This window comes from Poecilia reticulata, chromosome 4, assembly GCF_904066995.2.
Source record: "Poecilia reticulata chromosome 4, P_reticulata-male-v2, whole genome shotgun sequence".
Classification (NCBI taxonomy): Eukaryota; Metazoa; Chordata; class Actinopteri; order Cyprinodontiformes; family Poeciliidae; genus Poecilia; species Poecilia reticulata.
The window spans coordinates 19,655,979-19,683,497 of record NC_088833.1 but is presented as its reverse complement, the minus strand read 5'-3'; the positions used below and the strand labels follow the sequence as shown (position 1 = coordinate 19,683,497).

The window sequence follows — 27,519 nt, the reverse complement described above, 5'->3', positions numbered from 1 at the left end:
ACCATAAATGTACACACTCACACAGACACACTCACCATTCAGAGTCTGTGCCTCTTTTGTGCCTGAGAGTTTCGCGTTACAGGCTTTCTCTATGTCTCTCTGTTTTCCTGCCGGCTGAATACACTTGCGTGAAATCGAACATTTCTCCTGCTGATTTGCCGTGAAATGGTGTGCTTGTGTGGGATTACCCTGTCAGCTTCGGCTCCGAGCGCAACACGGGCCAGACAGAAGGAAAGTAGGAGAAGAAAGGAAGCTTGGTCCAAGTACTGTGCCTTATGCCACTCAAGTCTATTAGACAATCAGAGCACTGTGCAATTTGGACAAATTTTGTGGTGCAGACAGACGCATGTAGAAACGCAAACAGGGTATCGTCATGCATGAACATAAACACACAAGCATTGCATGCACATTTTGGACTGTGTCAGTGTGTATGATGTGCAGCACAGGAAGGAGGAAGGATTTGGAAGCTAAATAAACAGACATCAGTGACGGTGGAAGGGGATCTGCCATGAGATGAAAGAAAATGTGGGACGCTTTTGGAGAGATTGGATTGAGTGGAAGGGAGAGAAAGGGAAAACTTTGAATTTCTCACAGCTAACATATAACCCAGAGAAATAAAAAGAAAATGGCTGATAATTCAGTGTAAATAAAAAAAATAAAATAAAATAAAATTCTAAAGGTTGATGAAGCAACTTGAATACTTTGAGAGGATGTGGACAGTTTAGAATGAAGAGGGTGTTTGTGAAGACAAAGAGGGTTGAAGGGGTTTAGGATCGGGCTGAACCATCTGTGCTGCAGATCTAGTTTTTGACCAGGAGGATGAGGAGGTCAGAGAGAAAAAAGTCGCAGCCTTATTTCTTACAACTCTGGGTTAACTGTAAACATCTGGTCTTTTGTTTCTTCTTGTTATTTATTTTTGTCTTGTGGATATTTAACAGATTAACCCTCCAGTTGTGTGTCTTTAGTTCTTTCTTTCTTTTCTTTCCTGAGGATATTTCATCTCATCTCCACATCTGTCTTTACTGATGACTGATGTTAACTAACTTCCAACAAAAGTTCACGTTTGCACAAAGTGGTAGAATTTGTGTTTGTTATGGCTATAATTTGCAGCCTTGCTCCATGACCCAGGACAAAATTGTAAATGCAATGTACATAGAGGTAAAATTTATTTCAGTTTTTCAAAAGGCTGGGATGTGTACATTTGCATAAAAACAGGCTGAGACACAGATGTTACTGACACTGACTGAATGATATTTTATTTAAAATGTTAAGTTGCCAGAAAGATTTTTTATAATTTTTTTTAAGAGTCTCTCCAGTGCTCAGCAAAGACATCCATCCACAATCTCCATTGTATCTAATTGGGATATGATGTTACAGACAAGTTAAAAAAGCATTGTGCATCTGTGAAATGAAAAAGAAATAATGCATGATTTTCAATTTTCAAAATCAGAAACGCATGGTGTGCAATCTGATTACTTTCTTTTACTATGATAGCCACTAGATAAAATCAAAATACCTTCAGAATTGAACTAATTACTAAATTGACTGTAGTATAAGCACCTCTAATATCATTGTAGCTTCCTTAGCATGATTATATTATGCTAAGTTGTTCAACTTTTATGAAGAACTTTTATCAACATAAAATTGTTCTGCAAATAATTGAGTCATCATAGATGTAATTCAAAATCTATTCCAATGTATTTTAGATTATCTTAACCATGTTTCAGCTGAATATGTTTAAGCATCGCAGTCTCTAAAATCTGTATCACATTTGGCCATCCAGGGCATTATTATTTCCACTGGCGATTATGATTCAGTTTATTGTGTTGCTCTATCACAGATCTGTTGGGGCAGAAAGTAATCTCAAAAATAAGACCAACAGATTTAATAAAGTGCTTTAAAAAAGTTTAGAAGTAACAACAAAAAGAAACTAGCATTGTAACACAATGAATGGGATGACTAAACGTTTCTGTTACTCACACCTTCAGAGATGTCTGCAGCGATTCCTCCCATGAAAAGTACGCAGTCTGAATTCAGCCTTTTGCTAGAAAATTACAAAACAGATTATGTGCTGTTCTTAACATCTATGTGGCCTTTGCAACAGACAAATCGTTCCTTAGAACAAATACGCGAGTCCAATCAAAGCAGACTAAAAGAGATAACAGAGTGGTTGGGGCTGGAGAAAGTATGTTTTAAACATTTTAAATTATTCCTTCCTCATGTTGTGGAGATGGCCATGCTCATCTGGTTTGCATAGCGTCACACATAATAACGGAAAGCCAGATAAATCCAAGTGAATTCAATAAGAGTTTTTCTCTTGGAAAGAATGCAGATGAGAAATGTGTTGGGGTTAGTGGAAGCCATGATGCCAGAGATGGCCCGTGAGTTTTGGGAAAGATAAGGTTAGCGTAACCTGATGCAAGGTCTGCCTGTGCAGGACATTAAATCAGATTTTCCTTTAAAAGAAAAGAAGAGATGTAACTCTAGAGTCTTGTGAAAAAAAGCACCCTATGAGGTCCAGTATGTTTTTTTTTTTCATTATTGTATTTGGATCTTTGTAATAAATTATATTTCATTAGGAGGCGTGGATCATGAAAATGACATAAAAACCCAGACTGAACTTTGCCAGAGAGAATGTAGATAGAGACCAGAACTCATGGAGTAATTTTTGAGACATAATTCTGAAATTAAATTATATAGATATCAGAACCAAGAACTTGTTAGGAAGCAAATGCAACATTTCAGGAAAATAACCTTTTGCCAGGTATGAAGCCCAGAGGTGGGAGTGTCATGATTTAAGGGTTAATTTGCTGAATCTGACCTGGTCAGCTGAAAATCACAGAATCCACCATGATTTCTGTGGTGTATCAGAGGGTCCCTGGAACTAAATGAGACTATCTGAAATAAATAAATAAATAAATAAATAAATAAATAAATAAATAAATAAATAAATAAATAAATAAATAAAGGAAGGAAGGAAGATAAAGTAGAACTGGACCTGTAACATGACAATAACCCAAAACATGCCAGTAAATTCACAAAGGACTGGATGGAAATTAGGAAAAGGCAAAGAGCATCACATGTAAGAAACCCCTCAAACATCTCAGAGCTGAAGTGAAGAGCTCGGCAAACTTTCCTTATAGTGACATCAGAAACTATAAGATGGCTACAAACAGCATTTCACCAAAGTTTTTCAGTGAAGAAGTTAGAATTTGAAAAAAAAAAAAAAGTTTATCGTGGAAATTATAAACGTCAGTTTTTTATAAACAGTTTTTTGTTGATAAATGACAAAAAAAAGCACTTATGAGAAAATGAAAACATTTCTTAATAAAAATCTTTATATTTTATGTGGTATCCAAATATTTCACATGAATACATGTTTGTCTGAGCATATGACTAAATGACATAAATTTATTTCCACTCCAGGTGGAAATAAAATGCTCCACCTGAAGTTTTGACAATTTATGTCATTACCTAGTTCCTCCATGACAACAATGAAACCTCTGAAATTGCTCTACTTTCCTTTTATTGTTTTCCATCTTGCACTACTTTCTGGTGGCCATTCATGAACAGGAGTCGACTGCTTCCTTTTTCACTCTGCTTTAAGCGATTCTTTAGTATTTTCTCATGGATTCTGGAGACGCAGGAAAGCTAGGATGACTGATGCAGCAGCAGCAAGTTCTGCCAAGTCAAACATGGGGGTTTATTTGTGGACAAGTGAATACGGTGGAGACCCCACCTCAGAGTTACTTGAGACTCTCATTAAGAGGGCAGATAGGATGTTCTGGTGGCGTTTCTCAAGTGTGTTTAGGGATGCATTTAGAAAAATCTACGCACAAGGAAAAGAGTAAGCAAAGACATGATGCGAGTACAGATAACCAAAAACAGAAACAATTAGAAAAGAGAGTAATGGTTTCTATTATAAAGAGATATTGTACAACGCCTGCCTCAGAGGAAATTAGGCAGAATGGATGAAAGAGGTGGGGAGGGGGTTCTGGAGAAGCTGGGAGCAGCAGGCCTCTGCCACTTGGATTGTCCCTCTGGTAATCCCTGGATTTCCTGGGCTGAGACAGAGGTAGACCAGGCACAGCGAAGGACTTAGCGAATGAAGGATAAAAAGAGAAAGGAAGCCGGAGGAGAAGAAAATGAGGCAGAGGAAAAACAGAAATGGCGTTCCAAACATTAGTGTTGTAATTTCTGCATTATGTGGTTTTGTATGCAGGTATTGCTCTAAGAGGACTGCGGTGTTTGTAACTATTTGCACATGTGTGATTGTGTGTGTGTGCGTGTTGTTGCGTGTGTGTTTTTGATAGTGTGTTTGAGCGTGCTGAGAAGTAACAAGGATTTAAAATGGGAAGAAAACAGATGTGTAGATGTGATGAGCTGAAAAGGTTGCTTACCTTTAAATAAAAAAAAAAAAATCAAAACCACTACAGAAAGAATAAAAAAAAAATCTGTAAAACTATTTTGGAATTGCTTTGACACCAGAGGAGCACTTCAGACTGACTTTTCCTTTAAATTCGATCATGTTTCCCAGTTCCTTCAAAATCAAAACAAATAACATTGAGTTCTGAGTGGCTGACAGAAAAGATATTGCATGCAACAAACCAGATAGTTTCGAAGTTCCGACACCATCTTGTCATGATATACTCAAGGTGCCTTTAAGAGCTTGTGAAGTGGAAGGTCAGACCGCAGCAAGCTTAAACGGTTTTAGCACTGCTATTTTGTGTGTAGACAGTAAAAAAAAAAAAACAAATCGGATGGAAAAATATTTTCTTATGAGTTAATTTACGACCCTGTCCTGTGGCTGTACATTGGAAAGCACAATCTCAAACACACACTCTCCTGGTAACTACCTCCTTTGGGGCTCCTCTGTGGGGAACAGAGATGAGATATCGCACTTCTTCTATTCTTGGGTTGCCCAGGATGTTATTTCAACTCCCTACCTCCTTCCCTTCAGTCACCCCTGGGTGTTGTGAACCCGGTGCCTTCTTGTGGTCCGTATAGCTGAAGCCCAGAGGGAAGGCCGGTTAGACCCAGAGGAGCTCAGTAGTGTGTGTTTTGGGTCAGAGGTCCAGCTCTTCTCTTTCTCAGGCAGTGAAACACAAGTGGCTCTCGGGGAAACGAGAGTGTTTGAGGAGAAAGAAGCACCATGAGAGTGTTTTCTTTATTGAAGGCTGATTAAATAACCAAAGTAAAGTGCTGCAGAGAGAGCACAAGCACAATTTCAACCACTTTTTTTTATTTAAAGATATCATAGATTTCTGTTAAAAAATAAAATAAAGGATTGAGATAAGTCCCCAAAACACTATTGCTGCAGAGTTGTATTGAGTGTTCTTTCTTTAGAGCACAGAAAGTAATACATTATTTGTCTTACTGTTTCATATTTCAAATTTCTGTATTACCTTATCTCTAAAATATTTATTCTCGTATGCAGAATTGAGGAAGGGATTGAAAACAGTATATGTTTGTCAACGAAGAGATTAATATAAACAAGGAACACAAAGGAGTGATGAGAAATGAAGTTATGGAGAAATTTAAAGTAGAGCTAGGTTAAAAAACAATGTCCTAGGCCTTTAACATCTCATAGAGCGCCTGTACAATCCACCACTTGAAAATGGAAAACAAAAACATGGCAAAACTGCTAATCCAGTCAGTCATGATTTTCCACATAAACTGAAAGACCAGCAAACAGAGCATCAGTTAGAGAAGCAGCCAAGAGACCTATGGTGGCTTCACGGAGTAGGCAGCAGAATCTGTTGACAGGACAACTATTACTTCAACCCTGCAAAAGTGAGACCTTTATGGAGAAGCTGCAGCAAGAAAGGTTTTGTTGCAAGAAAGTTATACGAAGCTCTGTTTACAGTTTGCCACAAGTCATAAGGGTGACACGGCAAACATGTGGAAAGCGCTTCTCTAGTCAGACGAGAAAAACAACTCTTCAAAAACACTGTTCAAGAACATGAAATGTACCAGTGGGACCAAGGAGACATCCAGTATGCATGCCCTAATATGTCTTTGGTTTTGATTTCTGTTGTACATGTGCTTCACTTTTGTTGTTTTGGATTTGTGAAAGGCTTTGAAGCCCATAATAAATTATTTACTATAGTCGCAAGTTTTTTATTATATCGCTCTCTCTCTCTCTCTCTTGTTCAAATACACACCGAGGCAGAAATATATTGATTCCTGCACCTCATCAGGACATCTAATGCACACAACTAAAAATTTCAACTCACCTAAAACTAATTTGAGGTAACAGCCAGGATTCAATGTACTTTGAGGTCAATTGCCGTGATACACACTCGTGTTAATACATGACATTCCTCCTATGCTTCTGGATTTTATGCATCTCCCCCTCTGCCCAGCCTTTATTTCTGTTTTCTTTCCAGCTCACACTAATGAATTTTTGGAGTGCTGCGTTTTGATTCCAGCTTCCAAGACCGTCCGTGTACCCTTTTCCTTCCAGCTTTGTTCTTATAAACCTTTTTATTTATTTACAATCAGAGTTTCTCACGCATGGATAAAATAATAATAATTTAAAAAAAACTAATCAGAGGCAGGAAAACATCTTGTTGCAGCTATTTGAGATCCAAAACGTGCATTTTTGTTATTGTGACGAGGCCTGTTGGCTAAACAGTTTGTGTCACTTTAGCAAGGAAGCATCCAAACTGTCAGTCAGCACACATTCACATGTTCAGATGCATGCTGGCAAACGCAGAGTAATATTTGCACTTTCCTTCTTAAACCTCCTTTCTTCTTTGCCTCCCGTTCGACGACTGACGGGCTCCCTCATTCTGGCCGGCGCAAACTTTGTCACCATGGTTGCAACTGCATAGATGTTCTTTTCCCAGGAGACAGACAATATTGAAATAACGGCTCCCTTGACGACACAGCCGTCCGTCCGCGTACTCGCTGTCATGTCTGTTGTGTCCCAGCAGAGTTTACCATGTAAGAGAAACTACTGAAGCTGTCAGGGCTACAATAATCCTGGCGATTATTGCAGTATTTGCTTTGTCAGCTCCTGACCAAGAGTCTGCCCAGAGTCTAATGCATTGTTTCCCTTGGAAAACTCTGACGACTTAGAGGTAGTAACCCAGCGCTGCAGCATCAGTAGATCCTCAAGAGTCCACCTAGCAGTGTTAGCGTCTCTGGGTTTGGCATCCGACTGCAATATTGGAGTAAAGGTTATGAAACCCAATTAGATGGAAACAGAAACTAAACAGATGCATAGTGACACCCTAAAGCCGCTTCCTAGTTTAAAACTGTTTGATGCAAAGATCTGAGTGACGTATAGCAGCAAAAAGAATCCTTCTGAGGTTGCTTGCCTCTGGCAAAGCAACAGTGAGTGACATCCAGCACATTTTCAAAAAATATTCATTCTTCTTTAACGTTTTCAACCACAAACTCCAGCATATTTCATTGGGATGTATTTTAGGTAGACAAGCCCCGAGCAATGCTTTATAGAACAGTTTCCACTACAGTTTCACATAAATGTCTCTTGAATTGGACCTGAAGAGTACATTTTGTTTCCAAATTTCTCTTTGCAAAAAAAAAGAAGCTCAAACTCAATGATCTTCAGTTCTAATGTCTTGCTTGGATTTAGATCTAGTTGGCTGCATGTTACAATCAATTCAAATAGCTGACTGAGTTGCTTCACGGCTCAATTGACTGTATTGTGCAGAACCAGAGAAACATCTAAAGCATGGTGGACACTGGCTCTTGAGGTCTGATAGTGGACATCACTTCTTTTTCCTACAATCATCTTACTATCCACATTCTGGAGTTTTCCTTTCCCTGCTGTTGACGAGCATCTCCACAGCATGATGCTGCCAGTACCATGTTTTTAGGAAGGTGTTCAGAGTGAAGTGCATCTTTGCAGAGAACAAAGAGCTGGATTTTTGTCTCATCTGACCAAAACACATTTATACATTTTCAGTTTAGCTATACAGTCTGTCTATTTTTGGGTGGCAAACTGAACAGTGATCTATAAGAAGCTCAGAGCTTTGGAGATACCCATGAAGGCTTCACAGAGCAGCCGTATTTACCTTAAAGTTTAAACATGGAAACTATTTACCAATGAGGTGACTTCTGGGGGAAATTGGTTGCACTGGATTTTGTTTATTGGTATCACACTAAAGTGGGTTGAATACAAATGCAATCAAACATTTCAGATTTTTAATGTGACAAAACGGAAAATTCATTGCTTTTCTTTGTACTTTTTTTTACTGTTTTACGTTTAACCATCATGTAAATGAAAAAAAAAACAAAAAAACAAAAACATTCACATTTGTGTTTGCAACATTATGTGGTTTGTAAAAGTTCAAAAGGTTTTAAGAAATGTGGACAGTATATGAAAAATAGCAGAAAGGCAGCAGGGATTAGTAAATGGTCATTCAGCAGCTGTTTCTATGGAATAGAAAAAAAAAAGGTTTAATGAAACAAAAAGATGGGGAGATAGGAGGTTCACAAGGTTAAAGCTTAGAACTTGGTTCTTATTATCCAAGTGAAAAGGTTGTGCAGAGTTTAAACCTGTAATGTGAACAGTATTGGCATATGTGATTGGGAAAACACAGCTTTATGAATTGCGACCCAGAATTTGACCTCAATCAGTCGTGCAGCTGCATCGGCCTGTAGCAGTCGTGAACGCTAATACCAATCTCCTCTCAGTCATATTTTCCCAATTCAGGATTTCTTTGTGATAATTAAAATCATAGACACAGATCAGCCAGGTTTAGAAAAAAATATGTATCTGCTGAAGCTCAATACAGAAAGAAAAGAAAATCTCCATCTGACGTACCTCTGGTTTCTGTAAGAGAGCTTTACGATGATTGACAACTTGGCCTTGGCTGCCTGGCCAGTCAGGGGAGGCGTGGGACTGTGGAGCGTGTGAGTGAGGAGGTTAACCCCTGCTGTCGAAGACAGCTGTGGAGTTTTTTTGGCCGAGTGGCGGCTGCACGCTATAAATTCTTTCTAAAGAGGGTTTACTTCTGATTTTAATGGGTGCAGTAAATTTATTGCACGCTAGTACGGGAGAACACGAAGAAGGATTATATTTAGAAGGCCTCTCTCTTTCTTCACCTTCTTCTTTCTATAGCCATTCTATTCTTCCTGCAAGAACCTGCAATAGCTTACAATGGCGAAGTGGAAGAAAAATTACATTCCATCTTTAACAGGGCAGCATTACGCAAAGTCAAATTTTTGTGTTGGAAGGTAATTACCTCATCAAAAACATAACTGCAGTGTTGCTTTGATTCTTTCATGCATGTTTCAGAAATCCTTTGATCTTACGTGGCAACCAGTCAGCTGTGATGGACCTCAGCTCCTCGTCGGAGCTGTAGTATCCAAGCCTCTGAACGTCCGCCTCACGAAGCAGCATCTCCCTCACTCAGCTCCTTCAGACTAGCCAGCAGCAATTAGCAAACATCTGGTGGAATTACACATCTGCTGAGCTCATTATAAGAGCTGCTTCTCAGTACAATGCTGGTACATAACAACTGAAGATAACAGTTTCTTGACTGCTATAAAATAGTGCTATGTTCCGGTAAAACGTGTAGTGCTGCCCATTTAATGGTTCAGAAGCATGAAAAACCCACAGCTCAGGTGGAATCTGTTTACAGGACAACCAGTTTATACAAGTGGGAAAAAAAATGCTTTGGTAATTTCACACTTGTACTTTGCTTTTTAGTGTGACATTCCTTTAATTGCTTTGTCTGCAGGTTTTGTTTGCATTGAATCAGACGCTGTTGCAGCATGAGGGTGTCCGAGCGGGCAGCCTGCAAGGATCCTACACCACGGAAGATCTCATCACACACTACAACTGTGGGGATCTTAACTCTATCATCTTCAACCATGACACCTCACAGGTTTGTTGCATCACTCTGGAGCTAATTTATCAAGATAAAGTGCAGCATGCTGCTTGTTCTTGAGTTCAGTTGTTCTGCAGAACAACCGAAACTGTTTCAATCTTCTGGGTTTTCTGGAGTTTCACCGTAGAGCATAAAAAAATCCACCTTTAAACACAATACAAATGATCTGATGCCACTACTTTATCTTTCCTAAATGTACAAAACTAGATATTATCTTCCACATTTTGCCACTTACAAAGCTGTAAGTTGTCCAACAGCAACATTCTCCAACAAAACCTTTCCTTTAAATGTGTAAAGGTTCTGGCACAGGATTCTGTCAGATAGCAAAGTGCTTTAATGCTAGGACTGAAGTGGACTGCAGCCCTGATAACAGCTCATCCAGAAGCCAAGAAGAAGTCATTATAACATACATCATCAGTAAACCTATAAATTAGTTTAATTTTCTGCAGATGCTTGGCAAAGCTTATTTCGTTTTATGCACTGAGGCAGTGTTTCCACCAAGTTTAACATCAGCAAAGACTTTTGTTGAAATGTTGCATGCCGCTGTTAATCAGCTCTTGAGTGCTTCAGCTTTGGAAACTGATTTAGTGCAAAACTTAAAGATCGTTTCTGTACTTTGTGCTCCATTCTTTTCTGTTTTAAAACGCATGTAATTATTTTCATACCCCCTTTTCTACATAAAATAATGGACTCTGGCCTGCAGTCTGCCTACAGAGCATAGTTTTGTCAGTAATTCAAATAATAATAATAATAATAATAGAAAAATTCTATTTTATTATGGTTCAACAAAGGAAGTGAGTTTTGTTTGTATAAATTGTCCGTACTTATCTACTTAAAACTAGAGTTTAGTAAAACGATTCTGTTTTCCTATTTACAGATGAAGCTCAGGCAGCCTTACAAAACTATACTTTGCGATGTTTTGAGCCGTCGATATCAGATTACGAGATCTAAACCTGAACATTAAGTGTTCTCTATATGACGAGCACCAGCTATTTTTAGCCTGAACCTTAAAGCATCTGCCTCAGTGTTACAAAACACAAATCTGTCAAGACTCTGGATTTAAGTTGGCATAAATCTCTTCCCTGCTCCTCTGCCATTACATAATCATCACCTCAAACATTTAGGCTTACCCATCCGTTCCACAAATCTCCAAAACTGCCACATTAATCCTACTCAACCTCGGGTTACTTGATAGTCTGACATTTTAATAGCTCTGAATGTAACTAAAAACTCATCATCTCACCTCTCGCTGACACTGACTCAGCTCCTTTGCTGAAAGCTACCATCACCATTTCCTTAGAGCTGTCAAAAGGCTATTCAGCCCATAACGTATGTACATAAATGCTAAATGTCCACATGCTAGAGCCGTGCCGGTTATACAAAAAGCCCATTTTGTAGGACTGAAATGTCAATGTCCCTCACTGACCCTAAAGTTCCACGCCACACATCATGCAACCTCAATTCAAAAGTTTACATACAGACTCTTAATCATTTACACTGTATAGACACATAAGGTGTGCACACCATGCCTCTATTCTCATGCCAAATTACAATAAACACGCATATTTTTATTCCATCTCTCTTGCTCAGGGTATGCTCATCCAGCTCTTTAACCGAGGAGACCATTAAGAGAATATTAGCCCTTAGTTTCACCTGCAGACATAGCTTCAGCTGTATCCATTAGTATATGGCAGCAGCTTGCCGCTGGTCCTTGTGTCATAATAAAATACACCAACATTCCCGAGCATTTGGTTAAGCAATCAGACACCCGACTACAGAGAACTGTTGTAGCACGGTGATCTACGACAGGTTTGGGCCTTTGGACATACCATGCCGTTTTTTAAAATATACAATGGGTCCAGAGGCCTCCAACAACCGTAATACTCTCTCCAAACTCCGCTTAAACTTAAAAGAAAGAAGCTGATGCTGAACTGCGGTCCACTGTTAAGCAACTCAATGCACTGCAACATCGAACATCTACTAATAAATTATATTACGGCAAAAGAAATGTTGAAGGGCAGAAATATTAACGAGAGTATATTGCTATTTTTTTAAATTTCTTTCCGATTTGTGTTTGGCTAGGTAGCGTACAAAAAATCTAATCATTTGTGTCTGGAGTTGAGAAACGCATAAAAACCCCCATCAAAGAATAAAAGCAGCTGAGAGTTGTCCAAGTGTGATGACATTACAAATGAAACATCAAACTCTGGCATCAACGCACAATAAAATGCTCCCCCAAGAAAAAAAAGTAGCATTAGAAAAGTCTACAAAATGAATAACTATTTATACATTTTTTTCTCTCTCAGTGATTAGGAGGCAGACAAGAGAAATTTTTTAAGAGCAATAACTTGGAGACATAGCAAGCCGACACAATAACCAGGGTTTTAAAAGTGTGACAAACCCAGTGTGCCTTGTCATTTGCCACAGCGGAAACTGACCACATGAGAAATCTTGTTTCAAAAAGCAGAAACTGCATTGTAATGTTTGCTCTAATTTTGACCATCATGGTTAAACGAGAGGCAGTGTTTAGCGGGAGTTAGGAGTCCCTGGGAACTATTGTGGTGACAAGGTTGAGCAGTACAGTGCTGACCATTATGTTTAATTGTAAATCCTTTCATCACTATCACACTGTGTATGTTGTTAGAAAAACGTAGCAGCTGCAAATGGAAGCAGAAGATAATGTCACTTTTCAACTCGTAATAAGTTTAGTCCCGAAGATTTTCCTGCAGACATAAAAACTCGAAGTCCATCAACTCAGGTTTCTTATAATATTTTGTTTGGTATTATAACTCATTTCAAGCAATTGCTGTGATTAAAAAAAAAAGCAGTCAAAATTCTGAGAAACAATCTGAAACAATTTGATAAATGGCCTCTACTTCTGTAGTGCTTTATCAAGTCTGAGGACTTCAAAGCATTTTCTACAACAATCAGCAATTCACCCATTCACTCACTAACGGTGGAAAGCTACAAAGTAGCCACAGCTGCCCTGCGGGAGACTGAAGTAGGTTGCCATTCATTCTGCACCACTGAGTCCTCTCACCACAGTCGGCAGGGAAAGTGGATGAAACGATGATATGCTTGAAACAGGCAACCAGCTGGTTACAGGACAAACCCCCGAGACATCACAAATACCACTCTAATGGTGGGGCAACATGTTTAAGACCCACTATAATTTAATAAAGTGATCATTGGATGGCAACAGGCATGACAGAGGACAGATGAGAAGTGAAAACCACAGAATAACAATGTGTTTTACAATCGGCTAATACCTGCAGTCACCTTGATGTCACAGTTGTCTTAATGTTCACCCACTTCTTAATGAGTTTTATTGCTTCAATACAAAAAGAGCAGAAAAAGTTTTGAAAAGGAGAACTGAATAGAAAGTCTTAGGAACAAAACCAAAGAAAAGATCATTGGAATGAAGTCAACTGCTGTATGACAGGAAACAAAAAAAAGAGGGGAGGTATAATTCCAATAGAAGGGGTTTTGGAGGGGGTATATCACCGTTTTCCTACATTTCCTGTCTGGGTTGGAACATTGGACAGTAAATGGTCTTTCACTGGATAACCTTTTGCATTCACTGCTGCAATCGCACCATGAAACAAAACATAATTTGTTGCCACAAAGCTCCCTTCATTCAGCCGAGTTAATACATCTTTTCGACATATTCATGTCAGACCAAATTGAATTATATTTTTAAAAATTGGGATATGTGGCCTTCTCTGAACCAGTTTCACCTCCCCCTATAAAACACAAGCAGGTGCAATTGATTTTATCTTCCTTCTACATTAAAATGTATTAAGCTATTTTTTTCTTTTATTCTTTATTTTGTGAACTTTACAAATGCATGCAAAAAGATTTCAATAGTAAATCAACATAAAAATCAATAAATTGTTGTATATTTTACAATTGCACAAAAAGCATCCGGCCCTTACATAAAACAAAGGGCTGAAAAAAAAAAAAACGACTCAAAGGAGAGAGGGGAAATGAGTGAGGCCCAAATTTTGACTTGATGCTCAAATACCTTGTGATAATAAATCCTTCCATATATTTACAAGCCATTCACTATGAAATATACACACACATTTAGTCACCATTATTCAGTCCCTTGTCAACCTGTAACTCACTTGTAGACAGCAAAGCAATGCATGTTCTGCATGTGTCTCCTTGTCACTCTCTAATACAACCCAGATAAACACATCTGTTCAACACAGGACACAAACATCGATTCTGTCGCCAAACTCTCGATCATTTCATTTCTTCCACATCAGCACAGAAGACGGCAGAGTGGGTTTTCTCATGTGAACTCTTTATACTTGTTCACATTAACATGCATCTTTAGGGATTTCTTTTAAGAAGGGGGTATAGCGAATATGCTCCTTGGATGCACAATTATAGTCAGTCAATCAGAAGTGATTTAGGTTACATTTGTACATTTGGCCAAATTGTTTTTGCAGCACAAACATTAAGATACTAGTACCATGCTGCAGGACAAACTGGCAAGTTAACACTTACAAATTTTCACCAGGGGGGTATGCTTTATTAATAACAGTATTTTTATTTGGAAAAATAGTAAATAAATAATTAAGGTGAGGCCCTTTAGTGTATAAAAATCAGCGTAGAAAAATGTCAAAAATGTCAATAGAGTAAGGGTTCTAAGTTATTAGGCTGTCTGCTCCTCTCTTACAGCATCTGTGAGCATCTGATGCTGAAAGCATCTGTGATTTGTTTGGTGTTGGAGCAGAGATTTCATGTGATTAAATGTTAGATGAAGAGCTTAAGTTTAATTCAGCTAAATAATTTCAGTTGTGTCTTTCGCCGTGTTTATTTTTCTTTCACAGAGATTGTATGAAATCAGACTGATTTTTTTACTTGTTGGATTAGACGTGCTAATGAATAAATTTCGGATGAAAAGAGGATTAAATAAGTAAATTGTGAGTCTTGCCATATTTTCCTACAAAAGTTAATAAAATCCTATGTTTGACTGTGACTGTGCTAATTATCCTCTTGCAGAGGTAGTTCAGCCATGGAAGATTACCAGGTAATTAAAAATAAAAATAAAATACAAATAAAATCCATTGATTTTATAAAAAAAAAAAAAGTGTGTGTTGATAAAAATGTCTTCTTTTTAAGTCTACATTAGAGTTACGAGAATTTTGAACTCAAAAGGAGAAGACGTCAGGAGAAAAGACTTGGTTATGAAAGCCTCATCCATCTCCAGAAGCAGAAGGAGAAATTCTTTAGTTTCAGCATTAGGAAAAGACAGGTTAGGCTAGATTAATTTATTTTCATTATTTGAATACTCTGTGCTGCTGAATTAGACTGTGTACTGACCCCTGCTACATTTTTACTAATTAAAGAAGTATATCAAATTGCTTATTTAATTTGCAATTATTTTGTCTACACACTTATTGTGTTGCTTCAATTTCGAGTTCTTCAACTGCAGTAAAATAGTCTTAGTGAATAGATCACAAATTTATCGGGGCATTTATGAGTCTTAAGTCATTTAAACAACGCCTCTGAGTCACTAAAACATACTTGGATCAGAATTAAGAGCCAGTTGTAATTGGGGGAAAGTGGTTGTTTTAATGAGTGTCATCTGTGAAACTGCAAGGCCAGCTGAGTCATGGAAGGAGGAGGGTTGGGGCACTCAGTTTATCCACTCAGGTTTTCACAGATAAACCAGCTAAATAGATTATCTTTTAACCAAGAATAGGATAATACCCAAAAGGCAGGAAACACATTCTGTGTTCTAAGCTAGATTAAACAGAGAGCTTAATCATTGTTTTTTTGGTTTTTTTTGGTGCTATTTCAGGTAAAATCTGAGAAATATGCTGATTGGTTTAGAGAAGATATCTTGAAAGGTTCATTGGAAATCTTTCAATGAACCTTATTTATTTTTGCTCGTTTACCCAACTGTATCCCAAAATACAACACATATGGGAAGGTGTTCGGATCAAGGTTGCATTGTACGTCTTGGTAGCAGTGTCAGATTAAATCCAATCACATTCACGGCATAAACAAATTGCTGTAGCGCTTGTTTAGAACAATATCGAGACCAGTTTCCTCTCTGTACAGTTGTTTTGTTCAGTACCTCGGTGTGATTTTTGTATTTACATCCACACAATGAAACCTCATCGGGGGACGAAACAAACCAGAGTTCATATTAAACGGACTAAATTCCTCAAGTGTGAAAATGCCCTAAGGGATTCGTAATACGTTAAGTTTAAGATAGATTTTTAACGTAAAGTCTTTCAACATCTTATTTTCTCACAGTCCCTTTCTCTATTTCAGCTGCCACACTTCATCAACAGCTCTCTGCCAGCACATGACCGTATGACCGCCATGCAGATCGACAACTACTTCCGTCAGGAGCTCATCTACAAACGCAATGAGCGAATGGCTCGACGCGTCTCTGCACTGCTGCAGAAGAATCCCAACCAGACTTTCTTTTTCGCTTTCGGAGCAGGTATAGCATGTCCTTATACAACATCTGGAGTTTGTGTTAATGCCGATTGTTAATTGTCAAGTAATGGCCACATTAAAATCGCTGTTCTGTAATTTGCTGGTTATGGGTTGCTCCTCTTGTAGCCAAACTCACCAAGCCATAATTGCACCAAGACCTGTCAGACTCTCTTTTTGCATTCAGTGACGTCTTTCCAAGCACATTGTTTTGCAGCTAGGAAGGTGTGTTTGCATGTAATTGTGAAGAATCGACAGGAGGTTTACTGTGGTCTGGAACAATTTCGGTTAGTGTCGCTGTCTAGTCATGTTTAACAAATTTCCCGTTATTTGTAATTTCAAGTAAAACTGGAGAAAATGCAGAGTGTTCAATTGGTCCCAGGTCTTTGGCATGCAAAGCTGATGTTCATAAATGCAAAAGTACATGGACACACACTTGCACACAGAAGTCCTGTTTACAACCTGCTCCCACCTTAGAAATGAAGACACTATTAGCTTGTTTGTTTCAATTAGCATTCCTGGCAAATGTTGGTTAGGAAAGTATGTGTGTTTATGTGAATCAATAAGTAAACAGGTGGTGTTCCTGTTTACTGTCCAACTGTGCATCTCTGTTTTCGATTCTGCTAAAGGGTAGCACTTCCTCTGGGCCGTGTAGACATGGGTGTACCAACATGTGAGTGCATACAGTTTGTGCCACAGCGTATTATTACCGCAGAATGCCTGGTTCCTTCCTTTGGGTTTGTTGCTCCCAGTTCCTTTTGTGATTTTTGGACTGTTGCGCGATCCAGCTGCTACGTGTGTGTCGTCACGGACGTAACTGAACACTGCAAGCATGCATTAGACTTGTACTTTGGGTGTAACAGGAGGATGGATGGAAGTAATACCACATAAATGTGCGTTATGTGAATAAATAAAGAAACTCACCATATTTATGAAACAACTAATTGTCAGCTGGTAGTCTGGAGACTGTTTTAGTTTATAACTAAAAGGTCTTTGAAACTTAAGGTTAAGAAACAGAGTGAATCTGAAGTATTTTGCAAGTTATTAAAATGAATTATTTGAATTGAAAGTGATACTGGTTTGGGTGGAATGTGACTGAATTAATTACAAATGAAACAAATTTAGTTATTTTGTGTTTTAGATAAAGCTAGGCCCAAAACTATTCATACTTCTGGCAGATTTAAACTTGAAATGGTTTTTGTTCTCCCAAGAAGGTTGTTTCTAATAACGCGAGGAGATCACAGGGAAATCAGGGAGAAGTGACGAGAGGAACCGGCAAGTAATGGCTGACAATGAAGTGCTTAAATACTAGGAGGTAGAACACTGGAACAAAGAAACTGGGCTGACTGCTGACGGGTTGCAGGTGTGATTGAAGGAAGCGAAGCAGACAGAGCAAAACAGAAGAGGCACAGGGAGGAGGGAGAATATGCGGGGGATCATGAAATAATTCTAACACTAAAGAATAACTACACTGAAGAAACAAAAAACTGGCGTAGCAAAAATAACTATAAAAACTAGAAACACTAAGAAGAACTGAACTTAAAGAAACAGGAACAAGTAACACAAAATAATAATAAACTAGAATGAAATCAAGCTACCAAAACAACTCAACAAACCAGGAACCAACATAGGAAACAAAATGAAACTAGAAAGATGTAACCCAAAGTGAACCAAAAACTACTCTAAAATAAAAGTTCCATTTTTATTTTAGACTAGACTTGTTTTTTCTAAGAAGCGTCTTTCTTACATGCATGATTCCTACAAAATGTGACTTAAATTAAATCTGAGAAAATTGCTGATGTTTTGATATGTAAAATATGTACATTCCTGGGATATGAATCTATAAATTGTTTGGTTTTTTTGTCAAGAAATTGCAAGAAATTTCTTGACAAAAGAAATTTGTCAAGAAATGACAAATTTCTTTGTCATTTCTTGACAAAGAAATGACAAACCATTAACCATTACTTGACAAAGAAATGACAAAGAAATTTGTCATTTCAATTTGTTTTTTTTTGGTTTTTTCTTGACAAAAAAAACAAATTGTTTGGTTTTTTTGTCAAGAAATTGCAAGAAACGACTAAGAAAATGCCTCGTTTATGCTGGTCACCAGTTTAATTTTAGGTAATTGCTTTTATTAAAATGTGTTTGTTAAAATTTAACAAGCCATGGTCCCTATAATTTATGACAATATTTCATCCTATTTGATGATTGTTATGAATATCACCATATTCTACAAACAAACAAGGCAATTAGTCCAGTTTTTGTCGTTTATTAGAGGGTTTAAAAATGACAGTGGCTGCAGTCCGCCACAGCGAAGAGAAAATAAACTGATGAGCAGGTGTTAACAACTTTAAACCACCTATATTCTGCTTTTCTTCGCTCTCTGTGTCGGCTTTACTCTACGCGCAGACCCGTTGCCACGGCAACACCTCCGCTAACCCGCAGAGCAGAGGATAATAAATTGACCAGAATGCCCTGCACCATAGTTAGCTTCCTGCTTTTGGAGCGATCACCAGTCCACTTGCATTCACAAACCGCGCAGGAGTTCACTTCAACCAAACTGAGACCAGAGTTTGCTTTTTTTTTTGCTCCGCATCAGAGTCGATTGCGCATTCACACTTCCCCAAATGAACCAGACCTTCTGGACAAATGAACTGGAGTTCGATTAGAGCAGACTCTACATGGCTGGTGTGAATTCACCCTAAGATTCAGACCCTTCAGCAGATTTACTGTCAGATTAATCAGAAAACAATATTTTAATGAATTCAGTTTAAATCTAAATAACGTTGAACTTTACCATGTTCCTTTAGGTTTTTGTTGTTTCCCTTGCTTCTTTTTTTTTTTTTGTATGTTTGTCGTTAGGTTGAATAACATCAAAAATGATTGTTTGGGTCTTCAGATGACAACATTTTCACATTACCAGTTCGACTCTTGCATATTGCGTGTTTTAAATAGTTCAGTAATTGTTCAGTTAAAAGTTTTCTTCCTCAGCAAAGGCGCAGATTTTGAAACGTTTTCCACCGACTCCATTTTGAGCACACTGGAAAACTACAGTGCATCCAACCGCATGCTTTAGAGGCGAACGTGTGTGGTGGGTCGCCTGCAGGTTGCAGCCACTACATGCGACAAGACTGACAGCTAGTGTGAAGTGATAGGAACCATTACATTACGCTACGCCTGCTGAGTGAGCTCACACACGTGTGCTTACACACATGCAAACACAAAGCGGTACATTCAGAGGTGTAAAACACAGTGCTGCTCACATTTGAGTGTGTATTTCATGATATGCACTGTTGCTCTAATATCCATGTAACAACGTGAAATTTGTGTTTGATTTATTACAGTTGGGAAAAAAAAATCTGATTAATGTAATTTGAGGAAATGCTTACTAATGAGTTTATGTAATATTATGACATCATGTAACAAAAAGATATTCAAATATTAGCAAATCATTTATCACATAAAACCTTTACACATCTACGGAAATCAAAGCTACAAGTACTGCAAAAATAAAAGCAGAGTTTAAATTCCACATATGACCACATTTTATAACTCTTGGAAAATGAAACTTGTTAAAAACAACAAAAAGCAAGTTGTTTTCAACAAGTTTCAAGTTTTAAATCAAAACAGATAAAAATCCTCAGAAATCTCTCCCACACTTTAATCACAAATCACTTCCTCTCTCTAACGTCTCTTTTTCCCAGTTCAGATCGCTGACACACATCTTTACGGTCTTGTAAATGTCCCTACTGGTCCTAGTTTCCCACTGGCCATGGCCAGCAGTGAAATTTTATCATCCAGTGATGCCAGTTTGTATTATGTGACAACCCAGACTTCCTAGAATCTGGCCTCTCCTTCAACATTTTTGGACCTTGTTCTTAGAGCAGCGATGGTTGCCGTTACGTTTTAAACGCCTTTCCTCTAATAATTTCACAACAGAGAACATTCTAAGTAACAAAGGGATATAACGAGGTGAGGCTTTGGGAGGGTTAAGGTTGTCCAGACTTTAAAATAAATAGAGCTGAGGGAGACGGATAACAGGCGTCTTCAGGGCAAACGTGAGCAAAAAATAATGGTGATCATATAAAATTAAATCTTTATAGTAGGATCTCGGATCACGTTAGATGGAATGTGTGTTTACCTCAGAACAAAGCTTTACAGGGAACTTTATGGGTGACTTTAAAATAGTCATAATATGGATATTTTTTTATTGTAGATGTGTTTCCTGGTGTAGACTTCCAAGTTTCTGGTTACTACTTTGTTTTTCAGTACATTTCTGCATTACGTCCATATTGGTGGGCCGTGTATTGGCGATCGCTTTCAATCACCATCTTTACAAGATGGAGAACTGAAGAAAAACAGGTATTTTAAAAATACAGATTTCAGGTCAAAGTTCTGAAAGTTACCAAGCTGTAGCAGCTCGAATGGAGGAACTTTTTCAGTAACCAATAAAGATATAAACTACGTCTATAAAGTGATTCAAGCAGATAAAACTCTTCTCTGCTCACCTCAGCACCTTGCTTTCTGCTCTTTCTTGTACTTTGGAGAAATCTACATTTTCTTCTTGGGTTAGAGCGTAACACAATATACATGGTTTTGTTGTAGAGGTCATTCCACCTATATGTTCAATAATATTAATAACTGAAATAAAAACACTACAAACATCATCAAAGTCTATATTTGGCTCCATTCAGAAGACAACAACCCTTTGAAACATTTAATATTCCTTTGGGATCAATACAGTATTTTTTAATTTCAGATTCAGACTAACTTTATTTTGGTAAATTTGACAACATCACACAAAACGTAGACAAAAATAAATGCTACTTAACAAACCAATAGTTTATCAGAAAAAGAACGAAAAACATCTACTGTCCATATACATACACAACACACACATTTATATTTAAATACATACTCACATTACATATACACATGGTTACATAATGCATATACACATTTACATAAAATAGCTTTATAACTTTACATGTTAAGGCTCTTTTAAAGCCCACAAAAAAAATATTTGCGATCATCACTCAGTTCATTTCACGGTTCCACACTGATAACAGAAATACATTTAAACCGTACTTTACTTTTCTCTTTAGCATATTCAAATATTAACAAGCCTCAGAAATTACATTTCTCTCTTAAATTAAATAATTTCTGAATTCCAGAAGAAAGACTTTTGTTCTATGCTTTATTATGCACTATTTCAAGAATTTTTATTTATACAATATATTTTAGTTTTAACATATTACTTTGAATAAAAGGTTTATTAGTTGGTCCATAACATCTCATTGTATTAGTAAGCCTAATAGCATATTTGTATGTAAATATTTATTTTATTTCAATTTCTCCATATTTCTGAACAATATGGCAAACAGGGCACAACCGAGGACTACTATATAATATTTTAAACAATCCTGCAATAGTTTTAGTTGGTAATTTTGAATTTCAATTTCAGAGGAAATGGTGTTTAGAGTGCGGTGCAGTTTTAGTTTTGCTACATTTTGGTTCGCTGTAACCAAAGCCATGAAAGAAATAGTTATTGTTGTCAAGTTCATTGTCCCAAAATCAAATGACCATATATTTATATGAGAGCATTTATCAATGCCTGTCAGTGAAAAACAGTCAAAGATTTTTATAGAGCTCAGTTGCTTTATATGAGTTTGTGCTCAACATAAAACATCAGTTAATGGCGAATAAACTCAAAGTTTAACACTAATTTTCTAATAAGCCAGATTAAAGGAAAATAACCCCTACTTTTGCAAAAAATAAAAAAATAATGAGCAGTTACTGAGTTCAGGCTATTAACAGCAACAGTGATTAATACAGAAATGTGCCTCCTTCCTTTGGGCTGTTTTGCTCCCGCAGCTTTTTGTGGGTTTTGGACTGGATTCTTTTACTCCATCCAGCAGCTAATTTTGTGTTCTGATTAAACTTCACATTCTAAGTATGCCTGCGCTATGTGCTTTGCTTGGGCTGGTGGATTAAATATGTTAAGTCAAATTTGTGAATCTGTGGGCATTCTGACCAGAGAGGGTGTTATAAAATGTATTTTGAGACAAAAATTTGACAAAAAACTTTGAAGATTTACTTTTACAAAAGAGGTCAATATAAGACACGAAAGAAAGAAAGCCCTAAAGTGACATATTTTCAACTTTTTTTAAAAATTCTGACTCAAATAGCTCTGTATTCTTTACGCAGCATACAGGAGCTTCATCCCTCATTGCTGCACAAGTTCAAAAGGTGCTGTTTTCATGCTTTTAGAGAACGTGTTGAAGTTGGAGTTTTGTAGCCGAACTGTAGTCGGAATTTGTAGATATAAAATTAATTTGTTTCATTTCAGGATTTTTGAATGAACTCGATTTACCTTAAATTTTTACATGATCTTTCTTTTGTCAGTCTTTCATGTCATCTTGAAAGACTGACATGAAAGACTCGATCAAACCCTTTTTCTGATTTTCTTTTTCCCTTTTTCAACTTTGGCTGTTTTTTTTCACAAATTTACAAACATTGATTTTAACAGATGGAACAGTGTTCTTTCTGCCAATATCTAGGAAATTACAAAAAACACTAAAAATAAATGGGAGTTTAAGGTTTTTTGTTACTTGCAACTTATTATAGTAGCACACTTTGTTCCCATTTGTTTTGCTGAATGTGTGGAAAACGACAAGCAATGTTGAATTGTATTTTAGACCCAACCAGGCGATTCCTTAAAATGCTGTTAGCTTAAAACTGGATATGCAGCAAATTATGGTACAGTAAACTAGAGTGCATTGTTTTGATGATGTCCAATTCATTCAAAATTGCTGCATTTCATGTCTAGATAAACAGCTTTCTTCTTACTTAAAAATTGCTTGAAAAATTAGTTTGCAAGTTGAATTTTTATTCTAATCTACAGAATAAAAAAAAATTGTACCATATATAAATGTGTCTAAGAAATGTTGAAAGGGCTTAGGTTTCACTTCGCTGTCATTATTAAGGCAAACAGTAAATGGAAAGGGACGATTTGGAAGTCAATAGCCACTTTTGGTTCATTTCAAAAAAATGAAGTTACTTGACGCAGGATCTGGCAGCACATCTTCTACTAGTAAAGGCAGTGCAGAATGGAAAACTCTGGGTAACATGCAGCTTTTGAGCAAAGGAAAAAGCCAAGACACACTGGCAACAAACATGACAATGATGTAGGACGTTGGTGTCCCGATCCAGTCCTTATGGGCCGGTGTCCTGCCAGTTTTAGACGCGTCTCTGCTCCAACAAAGCTGGTTCAGAGGGTCCAGCTACCTTGTTAGTATGCCAGAGTTCTGCTAGGCTTGCTAATGGACTATCATTTGATTCAGATTTGTTGAATCAAACTAAAACATGCAGGATTCTGGCCTTTAAAGACTAACTTTGGACACCACTGATGTAGGAACAACTCAAAGGTCTTTACATTAGGGTAACAGTCACCCCATTCCACTCATTCACACACCAATATGCAGATCAGTGGGAGGACAAATATGGAATCAAAACCCCAATTTTCAGATTGCAATACTCCTCTTAAGCCACATTTGCCCAGATATTTGACAGTAACATCCCAGGAGTCTTTCTTGGGCTAAAATCTTATGAACTACTTGGCCTTTTGTCAATGACTTTAATTGACATTTTACATATGTGATTATCTACAAATTGTCAGCAACATTGATTAAAAAGGAAAATTCCATAGTTAAACTTAACTAAAATGTAATGTGTCACACGCTTGGGCAAATAAATTTGAGGTTAAATTCTGCAGACTAAGACAAATGGTAGTGTAGTGCTGGTGGTAAAAAAATAAAAATAAAAAAACTCCTCAAATGTGTGTGTCACACTGTCTAGAATACTGGTAGCCAAGTCCTGCTTCTCTCTAGAAATCAGATGCTTGTTAAGATGAGAAAACTATTACAATAAACCGTATAAACTATTACACTGAGCTAAAAGTAACAGATAAATATAAAGTTCTCAATTTAAATGTGAACCATACTAAACAAGCAGACAACATCAAGTTTTATCAAACAATAACTAACCCACAGGTAAGTGCCCAACTTCCTGCAGCATTTTGTGTGGATGACGGGCTTTCACAGGCTACATGTTCTAATGAAACACCCTCGCTGACTGATACTTGTAGATACTTGTAGCACCACAGTTGAAAATTGGAAGAGGTAGCTCAGTTCATCAGAACTCCGACCGCACCTCTTAACATTTTGGGTAATTCACATTACTGGACGCTTAAGTGCTTCATTACACACGGAAGCCACTTGTAATTTTATATAAAGTTATATCACAAGCAACCATTCACTACCAAGGCAAGCTGCAGCCAACCATCACAGCACTTTTATTCACCGATATGGAGAGACATAGAGATAGTACGGAAAGCAGCCTGAAAATCTTCTTGAACATTGTCTAGTTAGAATATCACTATGCATTTACCAAGCTGATCTTAATCAGACATTTATTTAAGCTTTTCCATGCTCCTCCTCTGTTTATTGGCCTTTGTCTCCTCCAAGTCTCTAAGTGCTGCACAGCACTCCAAGTCCAAGTGCTGTGCAGCGCTGTGGTCACCACTGTTCGCTCTTGGGATCATGTAATGGGGGCTAATCGGGATAATCCACTACAGCATGACGAAGCGTTCAAAAGGCCAAATAAATGCATCACACTTTCCTCCTTGACAAACTGTCGCAGCATTACCACATAATAACAGTTAAATCTGTAGCTTACAAACTTTTTCTAAAAGTTCACTGAACACTTTTCTTTGTTCATTATAAGCCTCATGTCTATGTGTTCTCAGTTCATTAGATCACAAAAAAAATTATAATAATAATCTGTAATCTTACACAATTATCCAAATACGCACATGTGAATTATCTGTGCTAAAGAGTGGAGCACTTCAAGGGCAAACAATGTGTTGTTGGAGTTCCACGATGTTCTTCATCGGGTTTTCATTTGCCACTTCCCTGGCTGCTGCAGCCCGTCCTTATTGAAAACATCCCCTGGAATTTCCTGACGGTGCACTTACACACAAGTGGCCGCGTACGTTCCAGACTAAAAGAAAAAGTCATATGATCTGCAGATATTTATCGCCAAAATAGCAGTAGCCACCGTCAAAAGTGTAGCTTTTTTTCTTTGTAAGTCTGGGATTTTAGAGTTATTCTCTCTCTCTCTCTCTTTTTTTTTTCCAGCCAATGATAGTAAATTGTAGAGACAGCATGGGTCCATGTGTTTTAGGTCCCTTTGTGGCATTGTGGTGTCGAGGTGATGAGTTGGGGAGAGAGCCTGCCTGCAGAGTGTGTCACTCTGTGACTCTTCCCCTCTCAGACCATATTTGCCTTTTCAGCCCTTTTCCGCATCTGTTTGTCTGCCGTTGTCTCAGCCTTCGCTTCAGTCTGTCTGCAGCAAAACTCGGCTTTCTGCTCGTCTATCAGTGTCTGTCTCATGTCTGCTTTCTTAATCCTTCACATCTGTGTCTTTTTCATCACTAAAGATGCCACCATCCCTTTATCTTGTCCATCTCTGTCCTGACTTCATGTAGTCTTACCTTTCACATTGCTGGTGGTCAGGCAGTGCAAGTTATTGGAGTGATTTTCTTATTACAGTTTGGTCCCAACACATATGCATAAACGCAACATTTTTGTTCCCATTTTTTGCGAGCTGAACTCAGATTTAAAACATTTTCTACATGCACAAAATAACAATTTCTCCCAAATATTGTTCACACATCTGTCTAAATCAGTGATGATCAGCTGCAGCTTAAAGCTCAGTGACTTCATTTGATGTGTTTGGAATGTGAATCTTTTGGACAAATTGGTTTGGACATGTGGTCAAGGTGTGACACTCATGTTTTCCATCAACATGTTCTGCTCTCTTTGAAGTAGTGTGCTGGAAAAGATTGGCGGAAATAGCTAACTTAAAAAAAAAAAAAAAACTTTCCAAGGCTTTTTACGTGAAAAATGGAAATGCCTTTTGGGAATAAGCTGTGATATTACAAATTCTGGCAGAAACATGCATGATGAGTTTTCTACGTTTGTCTTCCTTGGGGGCAACATCTGGATGTGTTGTGTGCTTTGGTTTCCAAAAAAACTAGATATGCATGTTAAATAACTCCATATCAGAAACTTGAGGGAAGCCTTGAATTGCTTTAAGGCAATAAAGTATTGTGAATCCAAAACTTGCGATTCATTTGTAATTTGTGCCTTTTTATTCTGATGACACAAAATACATTTTAGTGGCATTTCCCAAGTCTTCTAATTGCTAGACAGACTCCTCTCGTGTTCACTTCAAACCAGCAGATCCCAGCTCAAATATAAGTTGCTGCCTCTGCTTTGTTTGGGCTCAGATCTTGTGCATTTTCAGAAATGTAAGCTTTTGGGTTTTGTGTATTTTGGTAACTCTTTGCTGCACTGATTAGATTTGTCTCTGTAATTAAATCAGTCCAGCTCATTAGGTTGTTCAAAGATTTCATGCTTCATTGGTAAGTGAAAGTACATGTTATTGCCCAGCACATTTGACGCAACATTAAACACATGGTGGTCGCTTCGGGCTCTTTTCTAGTCCTTGAAAGGATCTAAATGCTCTCAGCAGAAACTACATCTGCTGCAACAGGGACCTGTTCCTTAACTGCATCCACCTGTTGTCCCAGGTGTAAATCAGATCCTGATTAAAGGGCAGGAATAAAAACCAGGCGGTCTGCAAGCTGTGAGAAACAGCTAATGTGATACACTGGTTTTAACCCGGACTGATACAACTTGAAGGAAAAATAAATAAAACACATACTTATATTTGGTTAAATTCACAGTTACATACCTGAACACTTGCAAACAGAAATATGTTTGTGAAATTGAGGCCAGCATTTGATTTCTAATTGAAATAATAACAGAGGAAAAAGGCAGTAATAAGTGGAAAAAGAAAAAAAGAGGGAGGATGTCACGTGTTCTTTCATTATTGATTTCCTGACTTAAATGTCAAATGAAGGAAAAAAAAACATATATATATTTTTTTATTCATACATAGAATTTATTGATCAACAAAATTCATGACCAGGAGCACTGAGGGTTGTGTTGTTGGACCACAAACATGTCACGCATCACTTCGCCTCCTTCAAGAGCTCTGAAGAAAAAATTATGTTTTGGCCCCGTTTGACTTTTTTTTTTAGAAATGTGAAGGATATTCATGATAA

General features: G+C 37.6%; 1 protein-coding gene across 1 annotated transcript in view; it reads left to right on the top strand.

Moving 5' to 3' along the window:
- Nucleotides 1-27,519, top strand: part of trabd2b (TraB domain containing 2B) — an 84,138-nt gene that overhangs the window by 39,787 nt on the left and 16,832 nt on the right. The window contains exons 3-4 of the mRNA XM_008406984.3: nucleotides 9,717-9,863; nucleotides 16,161-16,335. Of these exons, the coding sequence (XP_008405206.1) occupies nucleotides 9,717-9,863; nucleotides 16,161-16,335 (322 nt within the window). The remainder of the gene's footprint in view (nucleotides 1-9,716; nucleotides 9,864-16,160; nucleotides 16,336-27,519) is intronic.